A 27,718-nucleotide genomic window follows, 5' to 3' on the forward strand; every position below is an offset into this window, starting at 1 on the left:
TGAACGTCTTGTCAATTATTTCTAGCAAGTAATATATGAACACACAATGCCATTTATAAAGTTGTCAAATGTAACAAATGTTATAATGGTATAACACTTTCGTAGTAAAGGACAGATTCTAGTACTTTTTGGGGTTGAGTCTCATCCGGGATTCGAACCCTCACTCTAAGAGTGCGGCACCTAATCGCCAGCACACAAAGTCAGCGATCTCACCCGCTCAGCCACCGAGGCTACCACTTCAAAGGATTACGGTACCGTCCGTCAAGCTTCATGACCAAATTATGCTCGAAATAAACTACGGGGCACGTCCGGCCTCCATTCAAGAATCCGCTGGAATTGGGTTCGAATCCCAGATACAGCCCGATTATTATCGTTGTTATCTGTCATCACTATACTGACTCGTTCTATAATAAACTTTCGCAGTATGTGGGTTTGCTGTAAATTAACTAAAATATGACGACTGCACCGATGTGTCACAGATGTGGTCAAAAATCTGTGGTACGCAGGGGCATCGGTGAAACCCACCGATGCCCCCAACATCGTCCGGCTACCGTTGTATATGTGACTGAGGCATAAACCGTTGTTGTTGCAAAAACAGAAGTATATCTTTCACCGCCGTCTCCACCCGGTCCCATAAATTACTATATTCCAGTCTGACACCATTACCTTCTGTTTCGGGAAACATATGCCTTCTACAACTTTCAAACAGATCAGAAGATCATGCCTCGATCTAACATAATGAAGAATCTACACTTATTTAGGTTATAGTGACAGCCTATCTAATTTGGGAAGACATGTCTAAAGCAGAGCCACTTTACAACATGCTTCTTACTTTATGTATCTTGTTGTAAGTTACTCATTTAGGACTTTGTTGACTTATGTTCTGTTCGGAAAAGAACATATGAGTTGTTGAGGGCATCGGTCTGGTAACCCAAGCCAGCAGGAGTTATCTCCCCTTACCGGAAGTGCCTCCATCTTGGATGAGCAAAGAGGGGCATTGTGGGTCATTCGTGCGCATCCAAGATGGCGGCATATCCGTTTCCGGTGGCGTACGCATCCAAGATGGCGGCATATTCGTTTCCGGTGGCGTGCGCACCTCCAAGAGGGCACATCCGTTTCCGGGGAGGATATACCGTTTTTTTGTTTTTTCTTTCTAAAAATAGAAGAGGTGGTGGTGGTGGTGGGAGGTGGCGGCGGCGGAGGGGAAGGGGGATGGCGGCGGCGGCGGAGGGGAGGAGGAGGAGAGTTCTTTTGTTTGGGTTTGAGGGTCGTCAAAGCATGAGGATGAAAAGCGTTCTTTCGGGAGAGATGGGTGGCCCTGAAAACTGGAAACTGGAAGCGACAGGAAACGGTTGGAACACTGGAAAAACTGGAAACGATTGGAAACTGGAAAAAACAATGGAGCAGCATGTCCCATGCGTTAGTCACTTTGCTCAGATGATCTATCTTCTTCATCCTCTATCTCCATCTCATCCTCGGACTGAAGGCGTCGTCGGCGCTTTGAAGAGTGTTTTCTTGAGAGGCTTCTGTCCCGTTTTCTTTTCCCTAGACGTGGTGTGATGCCCGCACGGAGTTGTGTGATGCATTCTTTTAGGTCGAGAACATCAACATTCATGGCTTCTATGAGATGAAGCACTTGTGTCACGGGTGGCACTGGTGTCGACGTGGACGGTGCTGCTGATGTTTTCTTTCGACTGGGTTCTGGGCAATCTGCAGCGAAATGACCTACGACTTGGCAGTTGTAACATGGGCCCTGAGGAGTCTTCTTTCGACTGGGTTCTGGGCAACCTGCAGCGAAATGACCCACGACTTGACAGTTGTAACATGGGCCCTGGGGAGTGTTCTGCTTATCTTGACTGCTTATCTTCGGACAGACATAGTGACGGTGACCTTGAGTGTGGCACTCGGTACATGTCACTTCAGGGCAGTACAGGTAACTCTGACTGTCGGTCTGGCACTTCATACAACTGTATCGAGGTGACATGGTTGGTTTCATAGAATGCAGTGTGTGTGTGTGTGTGTGTGTGTGTGTGTGTGTGTGTGTGTGTGTGTGTGTGTGTGAGTGGCTTCGCTCTTGTTTTATAGGAGAGGCACTGGCACCCTTCTTCCTGGTTGGTTCGTCACGCAGCGCCCCCGATTGGTTCGTTCCGGTGCCTGGTCTGCACCTCAGTTTTCCAAAAGGACCGACCCCTGTGTTTCTTTTCCATAGAAAGCAAAACCCCGGTTCGACCATTCAGAACCCACAACGGTCCGAGCGCGGCCTCTGATTGGTCGAAAACCCAGGCTTCTGATTAGTCAGATTTCGATCCGTTTTTTTTTCTTTGGTAGTCTTGTTTTTTTTTAGGTAGACGGTCGTCTGAATGCTGAAGGTGGACCGTCATAGGTAGACGTGAACGTGATGTGTAAATGCCTACGTGATGTACGTTGTGTCGAGCCCCCATGAAAATCGTGATGTCATGTGTGTGTCTTCAAACAGACGTTTACGTTGATCCATAGGATTATAGGATTATTATTCCATGCATACGTGATGTACTTCATGTCTCTATGCAAACATGATGTACTTCATGTTGCCATTCAAAACGTCGTGTCGTGTGTGTGTGAGTGTGTGTGTGTGTCACATAATTCACTCAAAGGTGCAGCATCTTTCAAGTCAACAAAGGGAAGAACTGAAGGCTGTGATCACTGATCACTGATCACTAGGTCTTGTTTCCGGATGCTCCTGGTACTACCAACACCATGTTGCTAGACGTGGACGTAGGCGACGCCAAGCACGGCGTCAAGCAGCACCCCTACCGTCTAAACCCTCACAAGAGAGCCTTACTGAGGAAGGGGATCGACACCATGCTGCGACAGGGAGTGATCGAGCCTAGCTACAGCGATTGGAGTTTCTCCTCCTGATGGTGCCAAAACCTGGTAATCAGTTCCGTGTCTGCGCCACCCTGAGACAGCTCAATGTTCATGTGAGAGATGACTGTATAGACAGCGAGGGGAGTGTTCACGCCTAAGAAGCCATCACGAATTTTCCAAGCCACAGACAAAGCAGGAAGTTCAATCGGCACCAGGTCAACTATTCCACATCCGAGAAGGAAGCTTTAGCCTCAGTGCTGGCCCTCAAATACCTCTAGATCTACGTGAAAAGCAGTAACTATGTTCACGGACCATACACCGTAGGAAATGCACTAATGAACGTGTGTTACGGTGGAGCTTAATGGTTCAAAAGTACAATCTATTGATCAAGCATCTCAAAGGAACAGACAATGTGTTGGCTGACTCTCTGTCTTGGGATTAATTCATATGAACCATACCTCATCCAGCCTCCTATCGAACTGTGTCATTCATGAACATTCTCGTGATCCTGTGGATATATTGTACTCTGTATATATTTTTCATGTATTATTAAGAAAATTTCTACATATGACTTTTTATAGACAAATTTCTTAAAATGAAGGGGGGCGTGTCACCGGGTAAATTAATCTACCCTTATCATATTCTAGTGACCGGACCGCTTCCTCGCTATATTTCCGACACCACCGCTTGGCAAAGTCCGGCGGTCGTCGTTGTTCAGTGTCATTGCATTCATGGTTGGAGAATTAGTAACTCTTACATTTTGTACTGCAGGACCATGGTAGCTACAACGCACCGTTTGGCAGCCATATTGGATTAAAAGGTTTTGGCACTTCTTTTCACCATTTTTCTCAGTACTTGTCTCTCAAAATCTGCTCAGCTCGAACTACCAGCTCAAAAGCTTCCAAACTTTCCATACTTTGAGCCCAAGTACCATACTACCAACTTCCGAGAAAACATACTTAGGTGATACCTGATGTCCTGGCGATTCCAGAACACCAAACCGTTTGTCTGTAGCTAAACGGACAACGAAACTACAGCGTTTTAAAGAGGGAACTCTTTGACCCCTTGCCATATAGCAAAACTCTAAACATTAATATCTCGGCTAATATAGGGCCGATTTCGTCCAACTTTCGTGTGTGTTTGTAGGCTGGGCTTGTCCAATGACGTACCAAATTGTAGCCAAATCGCAATGAAGGCTAAGAAGAGAAAAATGAAAAGGTATTCTTCTATAACAACATACTTTAACCTATTGTACCTAACCAGATCATTCAATAACTGTCAGACAAGGCACTCTTTAGTTTTTAAATATGCAGTTCGATATTGAATGCTTTCACAAAATTCCACGTTTTGCATACAACAAACTGTGATCTGACTGTGAAAATGTCATTTTTGGGGGGAAAACAATCAGATTTTACGACACTTCAAATTGTTCAGTAAAGACACTGAAAGAAGCGTCCTTTCTCTTGACGCTATATGCTATAGTATTGTCGGTTTGTAGAATTCACAAAAAAGTACGTGGGCTTTTAGTAATTTTCAGCGAACTGCGAATGTGTTTATCCGCTATACCCGCAAGCAGAAACGGACTATAGAAATATATTTTAAGAAGCAGTGAAAGAAGCTGCAGTAAAATTTCGGCATAAGCCCCGTTCACAGCTTTTCAATCAACTCGGAATACCAATGAACATGCTCGGAAGGGCCTACTCCAATAGGCATACTTATTTCTTGAATTAATACCGACCCGGTGAGGTCTGTGATGTGATTATTGTTGCCCTTTTTATCTGGTGAACTGCAACTGTATTCTATCGCTATGGTTTACGGATGTCAGAGAGACTTACTACCTTATGCCAGAAGTTAAGTTTGCAGAAACGGACTATAGAAATCACGTGTCAACATGATGATTCGGTTATGTCTGAAAGTTATATTCCCAGCACTCATGCAAGGTCATGCACTGACTGTCTGACCCCATTTGGCAATACACACCTTGACGGTATAGTGTATTTGCTACACCAATAGCACACTGGTGCACGAGTCACGGTAACGGTACAGAGAGACAACGGTAGCGTTATAACACGGAAACTTGCACCAGGCGATACGCTTAGCAAAACTGTATTGTTTACCAGGTCGTGTATTGACTGTGTGGCCCCCATCCTCCTCTCGACCGAAACAAACTGTGAATATGTAGTGCAAAGTCTTTGAATGACATTTTGAATTAATACACATAAGGAAGATAATTCATGGATTAACGTGGTATTCTCGGCAAGTCGACAAGATGATTGCTTGTCTCGTGCGCGATAGATGTCACTTGATCATATCTGCGTTGCAGGATTTGGCGCGAATTCACGATACACAACGTCAATAGGTAAGCATCACTTAGTAAGCCAAGAATTGAGCATGCATGTGATTGACCTCACAGTGTCACTTTGCCTTTGACCCATGTGGATGGGTCAGTCGAGTGAATAGTCGAGCCTGAGCCACGGAAACGGTATATCGAAACAACGGTAGCGCTATAGCGTGTTAATTAAGCTGCTGGTAGCGGGTTGGGTTCTACAGTCAAAACATGATCAGGACCTCATTCATAAATCTCTTTCAGACTGTTGAATTTGAGGTGAATTTGTGACTGAAAGTTGGATATCTTATATATTCTTACTATATACGCTATAGTATTGTCGGTAAACCTGTGGTATGGGTTTGTGGATTACAGAAACAAGTACGTGGACTTTGCGTATAATTTTCAGGGAACTGCGATTGTGTTCATCCGCTGTGGCGTGCCGAGAACAGTTGTCAGTGTTAGTGAGATACAGTGTACATTCTGCTGGTGAACAACGCAAGAAGAAACGGACTATAGAAATCTATTTTTGAAGCAGTGAAAGAAGCTGCAGTAAAATTTCGGAATAAGCCACGTTCACAGCATTTCAATCTACTTAGAACACTGATAACGTGCTCACAACGGACTTCTCCAATAGGCATACTTATTTCTTGAATAAGTACCGACCCGGTGATTCTGTGATGTGATGTGATGTTGTGCCCTGTTTCCTGGTGAACTGCAACTGTGTTCCATGGATATGGTTTTCGGATTACAGCTTAGCTACTAATGGTCCGATTTCGACCAAATTTCGTGTGTGTATGTACACTGGGCTTGACCATAGCCATGTTTAATTGTAGCGGCATAGAATCAAAGGCTAAGGGAAGAAACATTAAACAGGATTCATCTATAACAACATACTTGAACCTATTGTACCTCAGCAGATCATCCAATAACTGTCAGACTAGGCACTTTTTAATATTTACTCATCCGAATCATACATATACCAAACTGTGATCTGACGTTTTGAAAATGTTATTACAAGTGTGAAGGGGGGCGGGGGGAGACAAAGCGATTTTATGACGTTTCCAACTGGTTCATTGAAGACACTGAAAGAAGCAGCAGTATAAATTTACTAACAAACCCTGTTTGTTGTTTGAAAATTCTATCATCTCCAAAATGCATACTTATTTCTTTGCATAATACAGGACAACGTGACGTTTGTCCTGTGATTCTGTATCCTATTCCCTGGTGAACTGCAACTGTGTTATTCCTATGGTTTACCGATTTCACTAGCGGCAGAGAGACATACTTACTTATCTATAGAAAGCATGTGCGTACAACATGTCAACATGCTGATTTGGCTATGTCCGAAGGTGGCATCCTCGGCAGTGATGCAGGGTCGTACATCGATGGTATAGCTCCATGGACAAATAAACTTCGAACATATTGTGTATAAGCACCCAAACCCTGCTTCAACCGGCACTTACAAGGTGTATTTCATGGTAAGGGCCAGCCAGCCACTGTAACATTATAGCCAGACAGCAGTAGCGCTGTATCGTGGTGATTGACCTACCTGTACCAGTCAATGCACTCAGTAAACTGCAGTGTTCATCAGGTCTTTTGGTTGCGTTTGACCCCATTGCTTTTCTCGGTTAATACAAACTGTGAACACATGATCCATAACCACCTAAATACTAATTGCTTCAATGGGCACTCAGGATAGATAATATGTATAACAGTGTACAGTAGTGCATATATCCTTCTCGAGACCGGAAGTGACTTATGAGTCAGCTTGGATAGTTGTTTTAAAAGTAATCACCTTGGGCCATGAAAAACTCATTTTCATTGGTTTAGTTCTCTGTATAACCAAAGTGAGATATTGTGAAATTCACTACCATGAATGTAAACAAGCATCAGCACTTCTATTTGATATCGCTTGGAGCCCGCATCGTTGCTTGCAACTATATTCTTCTCTTGTAATTTCATGACATACTCTTTCCACATATTGACTTGATGTTTATTGTCTTACATGTTCGCTACCTCATGCATGTGTTGACAATGTTTTCGTGACTATGATTCTCGAACATACTATATTTCTCATATATTTATGATCATTGTTGCCTCCTCCATAATTGTACATAGCTTGTTGTATATCTTTCATGATATCGTTGGATAGCTTATGTTCTTCGCTGTATTTTGATACTCACATCTCTTTTGTATTAATATAGTAGTTAGATTGCGGTCCGTGCGCTGTGTATATAATCTTTTTCAAGATCGTGTGTCTTTACTCCCTGTATTCAATGGGCCGTTTTACGGGTTGGTTTGCTATTGGGTGGTCGTTCGAAACTCCGGTTTCATTAGTAACTGATTACGGGGCACCTTTGATCTGGTACTAACTCTGGTTGTAGGCTAAACTTAGTGACTTGGGTTTCCAATACTTAGTTTTTCTTGTAATCCGTGGATAACCAACCTTCCCGTGATTGTCTAGCTTTTGGAGGGGGGGGGGGGAGAGGGGGGAGGGGGGGCAATTTTAGTATTTCCTTGCTCAGTCAAAGTGACTGAATCTTTAGTCTATTAGGCTAGTTTACAGGTACAGGGTGTCGGTTCTCTGTGGCTGGGTGGCACAGAGTGTCGGTTGTGCACGGCTGGGTGGTACAGGGTGTCAGTTGTCTGTGGCTGTGTGGTACATGGTGTCAGTTGTGTACGGCTGGGTGGTACACGGTGTCGGTTGTCTGTGGCTGGTTGGTACAGGGTGTCGGTTGTGTACAGCTGGGTGGTTCAGAGTGTCGGTTGTCTGTGGCTGGGTGGTACAGGGTGTCGGTTGTGTACGGCTGGTTTGTACAGGGTGTCGGTTGTATACGGCTGGGTTGTACAGGGTGTCGGTTGTATACGGCTGGGTTGTACAGGGTGTCGGTTGTGTACGGCTGGGTGGTACAGGGTGTCAGTTGTCTGTGGCTGTGTGGTACATGGTGTCAGTTGTGTACGGCTGGGTGGTACACGGTGTCGGTTGTCTGTGGCTGGTTGGTACAGGGTGTCGGTTGTGTACAGCTGGGTGGTTCAGAGTGTCGGTTGTCTGTGGCTGGGTGGTACAGGGTGTCGGTTGTGTACGGCTGGTTTGTACAGGGTGTCGGTTGTATACGGCTGGGTTGTACAGGGTGTCGGTTGTATACGGCTGGGTTGTACAGGGTGTAGGTTGTATACGGCTGGGTTGTACAGGGTGTAGGTTGTATACGGCTGGGTTGTACAGGGTGTCGGTTGTTTACAGCTGGGTGGTACAGGGTGTCGGTTGTGTACGGCTAGATGGTACAGGGTGTCAGTTGTGTACAGCTAGGTTGTCCAGGGTGTCGGTTGTATACGGCTGGGTTGTACAGGGTGTCGGTTGTGTACGGCTAGATGGTACAGGGTGTCAGTTGTGTACAGTTGGGTGGTACAGGGTGTCGGTTGTATACGGCTGGGTGGTACAGAGTGTTGGTTGTCTACGGCTAGATGGAACAAGGTGTTGTTTGTGTACGGCTGGGTGGTACCGAGAGTCGGTTGTCAGTGGCTTGGTGGTACAGAGTGTCGGTTGTCTGTGGCTGGGTGGTACAGAGAGTCGGTTGTCAGTGGCTGGGTGGTACAGAGTGCCGGTTGTCTGTGGCTGGGTGGTACAGAGAGTCGGTTGTCTGTGGCTGGGAGGTACTGAGTGTCGGTTGTCTGGCTGGGTTGTACAGAGCGTTGTTTGTGTACGTCTGGGAGGTACAGAGTGTCGGTTGTCTGTGGCTGGGAGGTACAGAGTGTTGGTTGTGTATGGCTGGGAGGTACTGAGTGTCGGTTGTCTGGCTGGGTAGTACAGAGTGTTGGTTGTCTGTGGCTGGGAGGTACAGAGCGTTGGTTGTCTGTGGCTGGGAGGTACAGAGTGTCGATTGTCTGTGGCTCGGTGGTACAGGGTGTCGGTTTTGTATGGCTGGGAGGTACAGAGCGTTGGTTGTCTGTGGCTGGGAGGTACAGAGTGTCGATTGTCTGTGGCTCGGTGGTACAGGGTGTCGGTTTTGTACCACTGGGTGGTACAGAGTGTAGGTTGTCTTTGGCTGGCAGGTACAGGGTGTCAGTTGTGTACCACTGGGCGGTACAGAGAGTTGTTTGTCTGTGGCTGGGTGGTACAGAGTGTCGGTTGTCTGTGGCTGGGAGGTACAGAGTGTTGGCTGTCTGTGGCTGGGTGGTACAGAGTGTCGGTTGTCTGTGGCTGGGTGGTACAGAGTGTCGGTTGTCTGTGGCTGGGTGGTACAGAGTGCCGGTTGTCTGTGGCTGGGTGGTACATGGTGCCGGTTGTCTGTGGGTTGGTGGTACAGGGTGTTGGTTGTGTATGGCTGGGAGGTACTGAGTGTCGGTTGTCTGGCTGGGTAGTACAGAGTGTTGGTTGTCTGTGGCTGGGAGGTACAGAGCGTTGGTTGTCTGTGGCTGGGAGGTACAGAGTGTCGATTGTCTGTGGCTCGGTGGTACAGGGTGTCGGTTTTGTACCACTGGGTGGTACAGAGTGTAGGTTGTCTGTGGCTGGGAGGTACAGAGCGTTGGTTGTCTGTGGCTTGGTGGTACAGGGTGTCGGTTGTGTATGGCTGGGAGGTACAGAGCGTTGGTTGTCTGTGGCTGGGAGGTACAGAGTGTCGATTGTCTGTGGCTCGGTGGTACAGGGTGTCGGTTTTGTACCACTGGGTGGTACAGAGTGTAGGTTGTCTGTGGCTGGGAGGTACAGAGCGTTGGTTGTCTGTGGCTGGGTGGTACAGGGTGTCGGTTGTGTATGGCTGGGAGGTACAGAGCGTTGGTTGTCTGTGGCTGGGTGGTACAGAGTGTCGATCGTCTGTGGCTCGGTGGTACAGGGTGTCGGTTTTGTACCACTGGGTGGTACAGAGTGTAGGTTGTCTTTGGCTGGCAGGTACAGGGTGTCAGTTGTGTACCACTGGGCGGTACAGAGAGTTGTTTGTCTGTGGCTGGGTGGTACAGAGTGTCGGTTGTCTGTGGCTGGGAGGTACAGAGTGTTGGCTGTCTGTGGCTGGGTGGTACAGAGTGTCGGTTGTCTGTGGCTGGGTGGTACAGAGTGTCGGTTGTCTGTGGCTGGGTGGTACAGAGTGCCGGTTGTCTGTGGCTGGGTGGTACATGGTGCCGGTTGTCTGTGGGTTGGTGGTACAGGGTGTTGGTTGTGTATGGCTGGGAGGTACTGAGTGTCGGTTGTCTGGCTGGGTAGTACAGAGTGTTGGTTGTCTGTGGCTGGGAGGTACAGAGCGTTGGTTGTCTGTGGCTGGGAGGTACAGAGTGTCGATTGTCTGTGGCTCGGTGGTACAGGGTGTCGGTTTTGTACCACTGGGTGGTACAGAGTGTAGGTTGTCTGTGGCTGGGAGGTACAGAGCGTTGGTTGTCTGTGGCTTGGTGGTACAGGGTGTCGGTTGTGTATGGCTGGGAGGTACAGAGCGTTGGTTGTCTGTGGCTGGGAGGTACAGAGTGTCGATTGTCTGTGGCTCGGTGGTACAGGGTGTCGGTTTTGTACCACTGGGTGGTACAGAGTGTAGGTTGTCTGTGGCTGGGAGGTACAGAGCGTTGGTTGTCTGTGGCTGGGTGGTACAGGGTGTCGGTTGTGTATGGCTGGGAGGTACAGAGCGTTGGTTGTCTGTGGCTGGGTGGTACAGAGTGTCGATCGTCTGTGGCTCGGTGGTACAGGGTGTCGGTTTTGTACCACTGGGTGGTACAGAGTGTAGGTTGTCTTTGGCTGGCAGGTACAGGGTGTCAGTTGTGTACCACTGGGCGGTACAGAGAGTTGTTTGTCTGTGGCTGGGTGGTACAGAGTGTCGGTTGTCTGTGGCTGGGAGGTACAGAGTGTTGGCTGTCTGTGGCTGGGTGGTACAGAGTGTCGGTTGTCTGTGGCTGGGTGGTACAGAGTGTCGGTTGTCTGTGGCTGGGTGGTACAGAGTGCCGGTTGTCTGTGGCTGGGTGGTACATGGTGCCGGTTGTCTGTGGGTTGGTGGTACAGGGTGTCGGTTGTCTGTGGCTGGGTGGTACGGGGTGTCGGTTGTGTACCACTGGGAGGTACAGAGTGTCGGTTGTCTTTGGCTGGGTTGTACAGGGTGTCGGTTGTCTGTGGCTGGATGGTATAGGGTGTCGGTTGTGTACAGCTTGGTTGTACAGGGTGTCGGTTGTATACGGCTGGGTTGTACAGGGTGTCGGTTGTGTACAGCTGGGTTGTACAGGGTGTCGGTTGTATACGGCTGGGTTGTACAGTGTGTCGGTTGTATACAGCTGGGTTGTACAGGGTGTCGGTTGTATACGGCTTGGTTGTACTGGGTGTCGGTTGTATACGGCTGGGTTGTACAGGGTGTCGGTTGTGTACAGCTGGGTTGTACAGTGTGTCGGTTGTGTACGGCTGGGTGGTACAGGGTGTCGGTTGTATACGGCTGGATTGTACAGGGTGTCGGTTGTGTACAGCTGGGTGGTACAGGGTGTCGGTTGTATACGGTTGGGTTGTACAGGGTGTCGGTTGTGTACAGCTGGGTGGTACAGGGTGTCGGTTGTGTACGGCTGGGAGGTACAGGGTTCCGCGTCTGTGTTTTGTGACCAAGAAGTTCAGTGTATTTACATTACCATTGAGAAACCTGTCTAGCTAATCAATCGAATTGAAAAAGTCCTCACTGATCACGACGCTTACATTCAGGAGATCTATGACAAAGAAGGCATTGGGTTGGACAAGGACTGCATCGAAAAAAATCCAGGACATCGCACGATTGCCAAGATGCAACTGAATTCGCTCTGGGGCAAGTTTGGAAGAACATCTATATGAACGATCCTGTACAGTACTTTGCCTTGTGGAGGAATGAACGCAATACCATCGAGGATGTTACCGTTGTCAACGAACACATGGTGGAAGTGACCTATACCCAGAAGAAAGAATTCCAAACCCCTCATACTCATTTCAATGTCGCCATCGCTGCTTGGGTCACCGCCCAAGCACGTCTCAAGCTGTACGAGACCCTTGACCTGGTGAGCTGGGCCATTCGTTGGGCGAGTTTACAGACGAACTGGACAGAAACACCATCAAGACGTTTGTGTCAGGAGGTCCCAAAAACTATGGCTATGAGTTAATGAACGCCAGACCCGATGGAACGCGCACAACCTGCAAAGTGCGAAGGGTTCACTTTGAATTACAGAAACCAACAACATCTCAACTTTGACACCATGAAAGGGCTGATACTGAGACAACGGCCTGGGAAAGAGGGGGAGAAAATCAGTTTGGATTACACTCATCAGATCATTCAAAAAGAACCCCGGCACGAAAACGCTCTTGTGACCCAACCCACCCGAAAAGACTATCGTACCGTGTACGACAAGTGACGTCCCGTCTACGACGAAACCACAGGGCTGCCTGTAGACACGCTCCTCTTTGGATACAGAGACGACTTCTATAAAAAAAAATTCATGACAACGGATCGAAACTGAATCGACATGGACCCCTACAGAAAAAAACGGATCGAAATCTGACCAATCAGAAGCCTGGGTTGTCGACCAATCAGAGGCCGCGCTCGGACCATGGTGGGCTCTGATTGGCCGAAACGAGGTTGTGCTTTCTCTCTCACGCTACAAGCTTAACCCTATGGAAAAGAAACACAAGGGTCGGTTCAGTTTGGAAAAATTGAGGTGAAAGTCAGGCACCTGAACAGACCAATCAGAAAGCAGGACCTCTGTGCCTTTTAATACGACCAACGCTCTCCGGTCATCACTTTTCACTGAACGGACCAAGCAACAACATCGTCCCTCTGATTGATGTTCCTCATGTTGTGTTGGTTGTTGGCGTTTTATCTGGGAGGACATGCTGCTCCACTGTTTTTCCAGTGTACCATCGTTTCCAGTTTTTCCAGTGTTCCAGTGTTCCTACCGTTTCCTGCCGTTTCCAGTTTCCAGTTTGTTTTCCAACGGCCCTTTTCAGGGTCACCCATCTCTCCCGAAAGAACGCTTTCATCCTTTGCTTTGACGACCCTCAAACCCAAACCAAGAACCCGCCTCCCTCCCTCCCTCCTTCCTTCCCTCCCTCCTCCCTCCCTTCACCACCACCACCGCCTTTTCTATGTTAAGAACAACCAAAGAACAACAACCATGTCGATCTTGTTCACCTTTTACGACCGCTTCTCTGGGTTTTCCCCTTCCCTCCACGAGAATGAGTGTGGTATTTTATTTATTACCCACGTTAAATATGTATGTAAGTGTAAATACATAACAACTTTTGTTCGTTGACAGACCAAACTGAAACCGGTTGCAAAATCTGGTTGCGCATGAATATTGATATAGATAGATAGATAGATAGATAGATGCATACGCATTAATAACATGCGCCTGTAGTTGTGTTTGCAAACATAACAGCACCAACGTTCAAGATACTTTTGGAAACATTTCTTCAACTTAATTAGAATTAAAGCGCCATGTTGTTAGTACGCAGGACACCTATAAGAAAATTTGAAAAGACACATTTGCGCCGCGCTTTGATAATCGGACCAACAGTCGGTCACTGGCACTGCCGGGGTATGGTCTGTGCATTCAAAATGGTTCGGTTTCCTTCATCTATCAACTGACTTTATATCATGTCCATACCATTTTGGAAGAGGGAAATTAGAGTGTTCGCCAAAGACATTAATGTTTACTGTACCACCCTTAAGTGAAGACGTGAAAATTAACACGCTCAAGTCTGCTTGCATGTCAGTGACAGCTTCGAACGAAGGGCAAGGTCACCACCGGAACAAGAAAAGACAACCGTGATCTACTCATCGTTTTACGCAAGAGATAGGGAATGTTATTGTTCACCTTTGGGATATTTTAGGCCACATAATCAGAAATCAGACACACTTCTACGGAGTTTTCGAATGATTTGTATCGGAAATGTTCACTTTGAGTGCTCTGGTCGTGCAGTCGTGAACAAACAACTCCCGAAACAGTGCCACAAAATACGCTTTGAAGAGGACACTGATGGCACAACCGGATCATCCCAAGTAAGTCTAGATATATATCCAGATAGTTTAAACTGACTTCATTTCAGGACGCTTATCCTGTTATGTTAAATCAAATTGGAAGTTGCGAAAGTAGTCGGGTGCGTCACGCTCATTGGGACCCTCGATCTGTTGAACGGTACTCGGTAGCGCATCTTCATATAGCTGGTGGATTCAATGAGATGGGATTAAAATAAAGGAAGTGATATACATTGACACAATTTGACTCATTAGAATAAAACTTTGTGATATACTGTGAAGAAAGTTCCAGCTAAATGTTGGTTGGTTGGTTGGTTTGTGCCACACATAGCAATATTCCAGCCATATGACGGCGGTCTGTAAATAATCGAGTCTGGACCAGACATTCAGTGATTGATATGATGAGCATCGATCCACGCAATTGGGATCAATGACATGCATCAACCAAGTCAGCGAGCCTGACCACCCGATCCTGTTAGTCGCCTGTTACGTCAGCTAGATGTAACTGGGTCCCTATGTGGTTTATATTTTCGACAGAAATGAATGCAATTTGTTTTAGATTTAGAACACTTAAAGCCGTTCTGCTCTGCCCAAACATTCATTTTATTCAGACAAAGTTGCTACAGTCTCCTAATCGTGTTCATAATTTGACCTCGACATGATACATTAAAATCATCAACAAACAGAGACCCATCAACAGAGTCATTTGAAACCTTAGATAAACTATTGTTTTTTATGCTAAACAACGTTACCGATAATATGCTACCTTGAGGGACAACTTGATCTTGACCGTAAAAATCAGACAAGGTGGATCCCACACGAACCTGGAAATTTCTATCTGTTAAAAACTGAGATACAAAATTAGGCAAACGCCCTCTCAATCCCATTTCATAAAGATCTTATAAATTCCATGTTTCCAAGTGGCATCGTACGCTTTTTCTAAATCGAAAAATATTGTTTATTTATGATAGCACTTTTCACAAATGTTTCCAGTCTAACCAAATGGTCAACGCTACTTCTATCTTTTTTTCTAAAACCACATTGAATATTTGTTAAAGATTATTTGTTTCTAAATACCATATAAGTCGGTTATTTGCCATTCTTTCCATGGTCTTGCATACACAGCTACTAAGCGATATCGACCTAAAATTAGAAGGATCAGTATGATCACGGCCAGGTTTCGTTATTGGTATTACAACAGCAGTTCGCCATGTTGAAGGGAAATAGCCGTTGTCCATATATGACCAAAAACATTAAATAATGTTTCTAAGCATGACTCGGGTAAATGTTTGAGTAACTGATAGTGAATATTATCAGAACCTGTAGCAGTATCGTGAGCTTGCCCTAGGTCGGTTTGCAGCTCATGAATAGAAAAAAAATCGTTATAATCCTCACCATTATCAGAATTATAATTAATTTTCTTGCTTTCTTGTGGGTCTTGAAATTTTGGACATTTTGGTGTATAATTTGATGAAGAAGAATGTTTAGCTAAAGTTTCTCCTAATTTGTTTGCTATATCACATTTATTGGTTAATAGTGTGTCACCCTACTTGAGATGATGAACACCAGATTTTGATCCTTTACCCTTTATCCTTTGCACCATATTCCAAACCTTAGATATTGGTGTACGGGAATTTATATTAGAAACATAGCTTTGCCAAGATTGGCGTTTATTTTGTTTAAATGCACGACGAGCTTTTGCATTTAAAATTTTAAATTTATTAAAATTGTTGACAGTTGGGTGGCGGCGAAAATATATCTCTGCCTTTTTCCTAGCTTTTCGAGCTTGTTTACATTTGGTGTGATGCAATGGTTTACGTATATGTGGAATTGTAGAGGATTTAGGTATACATTCGTCAGCAATTCCATTTAAAACGTCAGAAAAAACACCTGAATAGGATCGGTAACATCAGTGAAACATTCGGGTTTTATTTTATTGAAGCACAGTGTTTGAAATAAAGACCAGTTTGCCCTTGTAAAATTCTGTCTTGTAGAAGGAGGAACATCAGACGGATTTACAGATGATTTTAAAATTATTGATTACTCATCATTATATTCAGACGTTCATTGTCTTGTTCATTTTGTTTTAAAATCCCAAAGAATTATAGCCAATGGAGGTGTCCATCCCCCAGTAAATCCAGTGGAAGATAACATTACTATTGGCAAACTGTTACGATATGATAGTTAGAAATTGGAACTCTAGTCCCATAATATTAAAATTGAAACTGTTGCACGCTTCACTGAGCGTACACAGTGTGCTCGCGAAAGCGATGCTGACGCAGATGTGGTGAACGAGCTGGCTGCTATTGACATAGCGCACGTGCTGATGGACGCTGCGCGCACAACTTTTGGCGTTAGGAGCATTCGGGCGAATCGTCCCAAACAGAATAAGAAGAAAAAAGATAAACCATGGTTAAATAATGAGTGCAGGAAAAAGCGAAAAAAAGTCCATACAGCTAAAAAATATAAGTTATGTAACACCCAATCAAATAGAACGCACTATCATCAAATGTCAAGAGCCTATAAGAAATGCATGGACAAAAGTATAAAACAATATCAAAATGAAACAAGTAAACAGTTTCGTGACCTTAAGAAATACTCACCAAAAGAATATTGAAAGCTTCCTAAAAAAATGCGATATGACCAAATCCGAAAACACTCCTGATATTGAAACGTTCTTTGAATTTTATAAAGACCTTAATGAATCCCAGTGTAATGATGATATACCCGATGATGTTGCTGAAGATCAACAATACGACACTGATGTTTTAAATAAGGTAATATCGGGCGGAGAAGTCCTTTCCGCCATTAAGAACCTTAAAAGAAATACAGCTACTGGGTTAGATTTTGTTGAAAACGATTATTTTATTGATGCTACAATTCATTTAATACCACTCCTAACTGATTTCTTTAACTTGATACTTACTTCTTGATTCGTACCAGATTGCTTGCTGAAGGGAATAATCAAACCAATATATAAGAGAAAAGGTGGACACCTACATGTACATCCAAATTCATATAGACCAATAACAATTCTCAGCTGTTCGGAAAACTCTACACAAGTATCCTTAATGCGAGGCTCACTGAGTTTGTAGAAACAAATACTATTTTAACTACAGCCAGAGCAGGATTCAGAAAAGGTTTCTCCACAAGTGACAATGTATTTGTTCTACATGCAATCAGGGAAATTTTAAAACAAGCAAAACGAAAACTCTGTTGCGTCTTTATTGATTTTACAAAAGCATTCGACACTGTGTGGAGGGCTGGTCTATGGTATAAATTGCTAAATTATGGTATATATCGTAACTTTCTTAACTTAGTAAAGAACATGTACCATAACATTAAATCTACTGTTATGCTACATAATCAAATATCCCCATTCTTCCCAAGCAGCATTGGAGTGAGACAAGGCGAAAATCTTTCGCCACTTTGTTTTCACTTTTTATTTATGATATCGAGCCCTTTCTACTGAAACGAGGAAGTAAAGGTGTTAATTTAGATTACCAAAGCGAAACCAATCTAATATTTTGGCTGCAGTTTATTGTTTTGTTATATGCAGATGATGATGTCTTATTCAGTGAAGACCTCGCAGACCTACAACAATCACTTGAAAATTTTCATACTTATTGTTCACGATGGAAACTAAATGTAAACTTGTCCAAAACCAAAATAATAGTTTTTGGAACCGGGTCTGCTAGAAATAGCAATCTGAAATACTCATTCACCATTGGCAATTGAAACTATAGAAATGGTCGATAATTATACTTACCTTGGAATAAAGTTTCACAGAAACGGGAGATTTGTAGAAGCCATCAAAACCTTAGAAGGAAATGCAACAAAAGCTATGTTCTCATAACTAAAACAAAGGACGTAATATTATATTAATTTGCCTTTTGCTTGTTTAATACCCGCATTTGATTCTTTGATTTCCCCGATCCTAATGTACTGTTGTGAAATCTGGGCATTTGAAAACATAAAACTAATAGAAAAAGTTCACTTAAAATTTCTTAAACTGGCAGCAGGTCTTCGAAATGCAACACCAAATTATATGATCTATGGTGAGCTCGGAAGGGAACCCCTCTATATCAAAATTTACAAACGTGTTATTCTATTCTGGCATAAAATGGCAATCTATAATCAAACTCCAAAATTAACAAATATGGTCTATAAATTTATCGCTCATAACTACGCTTGCATAGCTTAAAAACTTCCATGGACAACACTTGTCAAGAAAATACTAACCAACTGTGGAGTCGGTGAACTATTTGACAACCCGTTAATGTGTTCATCTTCAAGGCTTGCTTTAAAAATTTAAGAAATATTGAAAGACCAGTTCCTGCAGAATTGGCACAGTTCCATTACTGAGAGTTCTAAAGGTATGTGCGATAAAATATTTAAAGAAAATATAACATTTGGTAAGTATCTCTATCTGCCTAAAATGTTTATCACCCAATCTTACAATTTAGAACCACAAACCATAACTTACAAATTGAAACTGGACGCTGGTCTGATATCCCAAGAGTGGAACGTTTGTGTAATCTATGTAGTTCTCCCGCGGTTGGTGACGAGTTTCATTACCTGTTTAGATGTGAATCTCTTCTCATGTGGCTGTTTATGTACATACCTAAAGATCTCTCTGAATGGCCTAATTTGTATAAATTTTAAAAAATGTTTATCCAGCATTAAAGTAACAGATATGAAAAACTCCAAAATCATCAATATCATATTTAGAAATGTTGAATCTGTTCGAAAACATGTATGAGATTCTTGTTACTTTATTTCTATCATATTTCTTTGTAACCTTTGCCCATATATGTATTTGCACAATTCTCCTGACATCTTGATACTGATATTTTTATTATATTATGAATTTATATTATAATGTTTATCATGTACCACCGTTGGAGGGATTTTCTGAGAAAAAGTGAACTGATAGGATAGTTGGGAAATGGTCACTTCCACAAAGATCATTGTGGACTGACCAATCGAAATCGTTGGGTAGATTAGACTCAGTAAGGGACAACTCCAAAGAAGTGCCAGTTGCAGGATGCAGATAAGTGTGGGAGTCATCATTAAAGATATATAGATCACTATTGGATATAAAGTCGTCAAGTACTTTACCTTCATTATTTGTGTTTGTACCACCCCAGAGTGGATTCGGGCCATTGAAATCACCCATGATTACACAGGGCTTAGGGAGTGATCGTAGAGATCAGAGTGCTGGAGAGCTGACGACGGCGGAATATAAAGAGATCACAATGTAAAAGCAACGTGTAAAGTAAGTCGAACTGCAACAGGACTGTGAATACCATACTGTCGTACAATGATTGAAGATCCTCCAGTGGCCCAATCGTTTGGAGGAGAAAAGGAATGATACGCATTGAACTGACGTAAGTTGAAATTGTCTGCCTGCTTTAAGTATGTCTCTTGTTAGCAGAATGCTGATGGATTAAGATCCTGGCTAATAGATGTAGTTCATTACAATAAGTCTTTGTTCCTCTACAATTCCAGTGTACAATATTAGTTGAAGAAACTATCTTTTCGGGGGATTGTCAGGAGATCTACCCCTCGCCTTCCTTTAGTGCGACAAGCTATGTGCCCTGTGATGGCTCATGTCGAACACATATATGTCCCCAAGGGATCCAAACTTATTAAAAGTTCTGTTTTAGGTTTAGATTTGTTCTTCGCTAGTTGTTGGACAGGTACTTCTGATTTAGATTGTTCAGATACTTTAGTGGATGACTGGTCATGAGATAAAGCTGCATCTTTATCACGAGATGCCATGGATTGAATGAGTACTTGTGATGTTTGAGAGCTAGAGTTCTCTTGTGGATGTTTCACCTGGGCTGCTGCAGATAATAACGTAGGACCAGAGGTTTTTCCTCAGTCTGGCAACCTGTGGAATGACATGTCACATGTTTAGGCTTAGAAACCTGCAGAGAAGAGGAAACAGCAGTAGAATAAGTTGGGCCTGGTTGTTCCTGAGAAAGAACAACCTGTTTTGCATCGAAAAAAAAGAGATGTTGCGGTATACGGTGAGGAGGTTTGTTACAGAGGGCACTGTCTTCGCATGTTCCAGCACATCGGTGACATGCAGCTGGATCATGGCAAGACTTTGAGCCATGGCTATTTTTTGGCACGAGTAACACCTCAAAGGATTAGGGATAAAAGTATCCACCCTAAATTGCAGTAACCAACTTTGAGTGATTATGGACGCATTGGGAGACAAAATGTAAACAGATAGGTGTTGGTTTTAGTAACTTCAATAATTTCTTTTTGCTGTGAAACGTTTGACAGCAGTAACTCCTTGGGAGTGTAACTCTGTCACAAATTCAATTTCAGTCATATCAGAAAGGCATTGTCCGATATCAAGGACGATGCCTATAACTACAGTTCAGTGTCCTGTGAGGAGTAACCTCAACAGGAACAGTAGCTACTGATTTGGTGGAAAAAATTGGGGACTAGATTTGTTTTCTACATTTGATCAGTGGAGAACCAGATCATTATATGCATGCTGGGAAGGTGAACGGACGTGGTTGTCTGAGCTGTCACAAGAGAATGTGAAAAAATAGACTAAAACCTCCAAATACAGAGAGGAACGAATAAATAATTCCACAGTTATGACAATATTGATATAAATATTGGATGAAAGGTGGATTATTATTTGGATGTCATTCTGTATTTGGATAAGAAACTGGATTGTGTTTGTCATTGTGACATTCAGATGGGAGGCCATACTGAATACGTCAAAGTTAGTACTATTTGACCATATACACTAATCATTATTCTCACGGTATTATCAAACTAGATATCATATCTACGCCACTTCATTACCGTGAAAACGTGTGAATAATAACAGTTATGTCAGACTCCCCACGCTCAACAAAACGTCGATGTAGTTCGCCAGACTCGCACCAAGTAAAGTGACAGATACATTCTGTAAACGTGCCAGATCACTGTCTGAAAGTTCTGTTTTTCTTGGAAACACTTGTGACAGTTCTGTTTTCCTGTATAACGTTCCCGACTTGGACACTCCAGTGATTTCAGTTGACTTCACACCTCGCATTATTGAAGCTTTCAGCTCACCTGAACTATTATCAAAGCTAGGTCAAGCTTTGGTCACCATATTGTTGCCGGAGATCAACGCAAGTCGTGATGACAAATTGCAATCAATGTGTGAGATATACGTTCAGAGTGAAAACAAAGTTAAAGATCTTGAAGAAAAAGTAACTGATCTGACCCAGAGGATGGCATCGAAAGACGCTCAAATTAACGAGCTGTACCAATATGGTCGACGTAACAACGTTAGAGTGTCTGGCATACAATAGAAGCATGGTGAAAATACAGACACTATAGTGCAAAACTTATCTAGAGATCTCGGTGTTAAAGTTGAACTTCGAGACATCGACCGTTCTCATGGAACTGGAGACCCTGCCAAATTCCCCGAAAAGCCCCGCCCTTTCTTGGTCAAGTTTGTCTCTTATCGGACAAAACGCGAGGTCATGCAAAACCTATCTAAACTGAAGGGTCGCCGACTAGTGGTTTTCATTAATGATAATCTTACTCACGAGCGAGCGTGATTAGCTGCAGAAATCCGTAAGCTTGTAGCTGACAAACGCTTATCTGGAACATGGGTCCGTGACGTAGTGATATTTGTGAAGAAACTTGACGATAAAGTAGTCCTCATCACCAGGAGGTCCCAACTCAATAAGCTAAGCCAATCACTCAACTTAAAATGCGGTTCAAACTCACACAGGGAAACACAGGAACATCTGAATAGTACATCAATGCCGACGACGATGATAATGATATGATGTGGTGGCTTGTTGTCAAATCAAACTCGCTCCATTTTCAAGTATAAATATCGTTTGTCAAAATCACTGAAAATGGCTAATATTCATGGAGTTGAGAACGCGCGTGTGCTGTGCGATCTCACTTATATATAGGGGACCTTAGAACATAAAGTTGAGAATATAAATCACAGAGTTGATGGCGACAGTTCCAGTATTTATTCTTGAGCAGATGTGATCAAGATACATTCAATACACAATTTCAAGTCATTACAATAATAAAGATGTACATAAGATATTATATGATATTACAATTTTACTTTTATTTAACATAGAGATGATAATTGATTGTTGGGGGAATTAGCATGGTAGAGTTGACAATGGCGGGAAGATGACTGGCTTTAGTTGATCATTTACATATCACAATTAACAGGATACTGAAAATAGAAAGGACACAGTTAAACTCGAGACTAAACACATACACATAAGATTACACAGATATACAGACTACCACCTTTGCATCTATCAAGATAATGAAGATTTATGTATTTTAATAATATGGCTGAGATATGTACACATACAAACAGCTGGAGGCTTACGATAGGTATTGCCCTTGGCATTTCCTTAACTAGCCTATCTACAATATTATCAATAATATTAACATTAACGATAAATGTGCGGTAACTCAACAATGTTGAGATCTGTATAATACACTTAAAATACAACTATTCACAACAAAGTATGACATACAATTAATGATAATTGTTAGCAGTATAATAGAAATATGAACTGCATTTTATAATTGATTGCAACAACACTGAACAGAACATTATAAACACAAACATTCCAAATGATTACTTACCTTGTACAACGACAACATAAATACATTACCTGTACTCAGTTCAAGTGAGGTAACTTCACTGCATATTTAACCAGAGTTATTTGGTCTAACTTCAAAACAAAAAGTACACATGTAAATAATTTGAACAAGGGAAACCAGCTTACCTTAGAACATAAAGTTGAGAATATAAATCACAGAGTTGATGGCGACAGTTCCAGTATTTATTCTTGAGCAGATGTGATACCAAAGGGAGAGAGAGAGAGATTATGGAGATTTTACGACCGCTTCAGCCGTTGGCTATTTCGCAGTCGGGGCCAGACGGGTTAACAATAATAAATAATAATGGGAAATACATAAGTAATCGGCTGGCCCAAAAAAATGTAAATTAGGGGGAGTAAAGAAGAAAGAAATATAGTAAAGGAGTGTGAAGGGTGAGAAGATTTAGCAGTAGGTATATAGTACTGTAAGAAACCTAGTTTAAGGGGGATAATTAGTGTAGAGATTTAGAATAATATATAATCAGTTAAGCTGATATACTAAGTGATAAATGAGAACTAACGAAAACGTTTTTAAAAAAAAAAAATGGTCGGTGGGGGGGTGAGAAACCTAATATAAAAAGTTTGGGTTGTTGTTGTTGCATTAGGTGTTTAAGAGGTCGCCTTCTGCCTAGGCAATTTCGGCTGACCTGTCCCTCTTTGGGACTCCTGTGTGTGAGAAGGGTTCACATATATATTGTGAGTTCGGTGTTCACATAATTTCTGTTTTTGCATTGATATGATTTCTTTTTTCTTATATTGATATGATTTCATTTTTATCCGTGGCTGCTCTGTTTATATACGTTCGAGCAGCTGTCCATCTCTCAGAAATAGAGTTAGTTTGGCCTTCGCTATTGCATCTCTTGGCTTTAGGAGATCTATGACAGATAGCGGATCTAACTGCAATTCTTGTTTTAACCTAGCCCGGGCTGGGGCATGGTCTTGACATTCTAGTAACAGGTGGTCAATGGTTTCAGCCTGATTGCAAGATGAACAAACCTTGTCATAGTGCTTTTTGTGACCAAGTCTGAGGCGTGAGATAGCAGTTTCAATTTTCCTTTCATTTGAGTATGAGTTTGGCTTTTGTTGGACCTTGGGTTGAATTTTGTATAGCCATCTGCCGATCTTACTTGCGTCCCATTGGGCTTGCCATCTTTTTGCTATGGAGGCTTTGATTTTGCTTTTTATCTCTAGTTTACTAAAGGGAATAGGCTCTATATCCGCTTTGTCTAGAGCTAGCTTCGCCAGTGAGTCTGCTTTTTCATTTCCATGAATATCTATGTGAGAGGGGATCCAACACAGCTCCACCTGTTGCCCTTGGTCCGATAGTTTTGTATATTCGTATAGAATATTGTTGACTGTGTTTGGCCTGGAGTTTGAGTTTCTCCCACTGATGGCCTGAAGTGCACTTAGCGAGTCTGATAGGACGACTGCCTTTGCTTCCGGGAGTTCCGGTATGAGTTTGAGTGCATGATGAATTGCCTCCAATTCAGCCGTGAATACTGACTGACCATCAGGCAAGCGAACTGAATGTGCTTGGGGTTTGGAGCTGTGGATATGGATCCCGTAACCAGCACTGTTGTTGATAGGATTCTTGGATCCATCAGTGTATATATGGGCCCAGCTGTCCCAGGTAGTTTGAATTTTAGTGATAGCTACTGATCGTAGTAGGGTTGGGTTTTCTCTTTTAGTGACTTCTGATGTTAAAGCAGTGTCAACTTTGGGAGTTTGTAAAGTCCAGGGAGGGTGTAACCCTTTGTAATGACTTTCTGGAGGCTGAATGTCATCGCAATTGTGACTTCGAATGAGTTCACGCACTAATATCCCAGATGGCTTTAGTGAGGGATTTTTTCGAGCTAGGGCTTCATCTCGAGCGTTTTTGTCTTGACATATCTTTTTAACCAAAAAGTTTGGGCTTACTGCATGGTTTTATATAGTTGGAGCTGGAACTGCGCCTTTACTGTTATTGGTCCAAAGTATGTAACGCCACTTTTGATTGGATAAGAATTTCTGACCTAAGGCTTGTAATGACTGACTGATTTCCCAAGTTTACTAATCTACTGTTGACATTAACAATAAGGGGATTACTTCTAAAAACAATGCATTCGGTATAATGTTTGCTTTGCGGTAATCCTTTGCCTAAGGGGGATATTTAGAGGTGACGGGTAGGTAGACACTGACAGTGATTGAGCTTCGCTCACTAGCAGACGTTGACGGGTATAGAATTAAAATAGCAGGGGATTACGTTTGGACAATGGGCATGTTGATTTTGTGCCTATGGGTATGAATTTGGACGGCTTATTGTTTATGTAAGTAGGATGTCACATGAAAAAGCCTGGATAACATGTATCAAGTAATATTAAGTTTATATAAAACATATGGAAAGTAAAATAATAAAAAATGAAATAGAAGTAGAATAATAAAGGTAGCTAATTTTAAATGTACAGGAATTTGGATATACAGGTATATAAGATTAAGTTGGGAATATTTTATTATAATATAAGCTGTAGTTTTGATAATTTGTATTAAAAATAAGGTAAGGAATTTTGAACGAATTGGGACAAATATATACACGATAACAATACCCCGGGGCTACACGAATCTTTTGTCCTCAAAAGAAAAACAATTTGCCTACTTTTGTTTAAGAATGATTATTGGGGTTTAATCGTACAACTTCATAAATGTTGTGATGCACTAAGAGAATATTAACTGAAAATGGCTGGCTGAGAATTTTCTTTATGTGTCTACCCGCTAAAGCTGGAATAGGGATGATTTCTGTACCATCTGTCCAAGGGCGTTCGTTTCGGCCCTCGGATGGTAGCTCAGGGTGATGACGGAAGACAAAACTCAGGGGTGAAGTTTAAGACGACAGCAGCCATGTTTATTGTTGATGGTTTGGAATAAGTCGAAAGGGTACATGTTAATAAGAACGTGACAGAACGCACACCGGGACCGAGTGGCCAATCTTCCCGGGTGGGAGAACCGTTCTGTCACTTACACGAGTCGATCTTCTGGCTGTCTCCCGGCTGTCTCCCGGCTGTCTCCTGACTGACTGACTGACTGACTGACTGATATAGAAGATTTAACGTGCGCTTTCCGACTACAGCGTATTTCGCACACGGGCCTGGCCGGACCATTTAGTGTATTCCGAGAAGGGTGAAAGTGGTGTGTGCAACCCAAGGGGGGGCTTTTAGGGGTTGCTTATATTGATTTTTTGAAATTTTTAAATTTGGAATAAATGCCGAGGTGGGTGGAGGAGGGAACTAAGGGAGCCGGGTGAGGTGGGTGTTTGTATGTTTATTGGATTTTGGATTGGTAGATTAATTAATTTTTAGATGCGCTTAATTAGATCTGTTTTGATTAGGAATACGCCTAGGGCCTTGAAGTTTTCTAGTTTATTTTGAGGGTTTAGTATTTCATCTAGAGTAGGAACCTTATTTAGATTGAGGGTGGTTTGTAGTGTGGTTCTGTGTGTTTGATAGTGGGTGCAGTGAATGAGTGCGTGTTCTGTGGTTTCGGGTTGTTTGCAGTGGGGGCAGTTGCCTGTGGTGTGTCTTTTAAGTTGTTTTAGGTGGTTATTTAGGTTAGTGTGTCCTGTTTGGAGTTTTGTAATTAATCTGTCGATTTTTTTAGAGGGGTGTAGGATTTTAGGTTTGGCTAGTGGATTTCTGAGCACTTTTTTGATTTGGCTATTTGAGTTTTGATATTGATTATGCCATTTTTTGGTTATTTTTTGTTTGTTTACACTTTTAATTTCTGATTTTGAGATGGGTAGGTTTAGGCTTATTTCTGGTATTTTGAGAGATAATTTAGCTGCTTTATCGGCGCTTTCGTTGCCGTAAATTCCTACGTGGGCGGGGATCCACAAGAAGGTTATTTGTTTGCCTGCTTTTGTTAGGTCGTTGGAGCTTTTAAGTATTTGGTTTATTAATTTAGGTCGTTTTTTGGTATTTTTGTTTTGGAGGGCTTGTAGTCCACTAAGGGAGTCAGTGAGAATTAGGATTTTTTTGTTGTTTTTAGATTGTTGGTTATGCAGGGCTGAGGCCATGCCCATAAGTTCGGCCGTGAATATAGATTGGTTGTCAGTCCATGTCAGTCGGGTTTTGTAGAGCGAGGTATTACATAACGTGTGGCAAGGTCAATGTCCCACGTGTATGTATATACGTAAGATCCGGTGACGTTAGGAGGTGTCAATTAAAATTTATAGATAGCGCTGGAGATTAAGGGTCCTGCCCGGAGGGGCTTATTATAAGAGGGGATACGTCGAATGTTTGCTGAATATATCAAACAGACAAAGGGCATAGAATTTCGGTGCACTTGGAAACATATTGAACCATGCAGTTAGGTATTTAGATAAATGGAATGTAAAATATAAGTATTGAAATGGTTTGCTCTATTTAAGTAAAAGTATTGAAATGGTTTGCACTATAACAATACCCCTGAACGTCTGTAGCGACCAGAACTGGGATACGACCAGAACTGGGATAAACAGTCCACAATTTCGCAAAACCCCATTTACTGCGGTAATGCTTTCGGTTAGCTCTAAAACACATGGCGATATATATGCGGAATATGATTTAGTTTATATTTGGGGGGGGGACCGTACTGAATATGATCTTTTGTATATTTCCATGTCCCATTCCAAATAAATAACGCACATTAAATTCTTCACAATAAATTGGAAACATCTTTAGTTATTATTATTTTTTTGTTATTTTGTACTTGACAAATATTCACACGCCTTTCTGTGCGGCAATTCAAATTTATGCACAAATGTCACAGTGTCTGTGCGATATTTCTTTCAACAAATTATGTTATAATTAGATCAATAATTGAAATCAAGGATGCGTTTCTACATCACATTGTGGTCACAATAGTGTATAGAATGTAATGGAATCGGCCATATTACAAAAGTAAAAGCGGTA

The 27,718-nt window shown here is 42.7% G+C and overlaps 1 protein-coding gene across 1 annotated transcript; it reads right to left on the bottom strand.

Annotated features, from left to right (window-relative positions):
* Positions 1–8,558: 8,558 nt before the first annotated feature.
* On the bottom strand, positions 8,559–11,891 carry LOC139446445 (uncharacterized). Its single transcript, XM_071227767.1, has 3 exons — positions 11,823–11,891; positions 9,249–11,540; positions 8,559–9,095 (listed from the first exon to the last, which is right to left on the bottom strand). The coding sequence occupies exons 1-3, from the start codon at positions 11,889–11,891 to the stop codon at positions 8,559–8,561; spliced, it is 2,898 nt and encodes a 965-aa protein (XP_071083868.1).
* Between the last annotated feature and the right edge of the window lie 15,827 nt (positions 11,892–27,718).

Source organism: Haliotis cracherodii, unplaced genomic scaffold (assembly GCF_022045235.1).
Source record: "Haliotis cracherodii isolate W230 unplaced genomic scaffold, xgHalCrac1.p SCAF_6, whole genome shotgun sequence".
Taxonomy (NCBI): domain Eukaryota; kingdom Metazoa; phylum Mollusca; class Gastropoda; order Lepetellida; family Haliotidae; genus Haliotis; species Haliotis cracherodii.

Bases quoted from the DNA above. Each gene is read 5' to 3' on its own strand.
- LOC139446445 (XM_071227767.1), bottom strand. From the start codon at position 11,891: ATGTCCTGGATTTTTTTCGATGCAGTCCTTGTCCAACCCAATGCCTTC. The intron at 11,541-11,822 runs GTAAGCGTCGTG...TGTACCACCCAG, and splicing joins TTGTCATAGATCTCCTGAAT to CCGTACACAACCGACACACT. The intron at 9,096-9,248 runs GTACACAACTGA...TGTACCTCCCAG, and splicing joins ACTCTCTGTACCGCCCAGTG to CCATACAAAACCGACACCCT.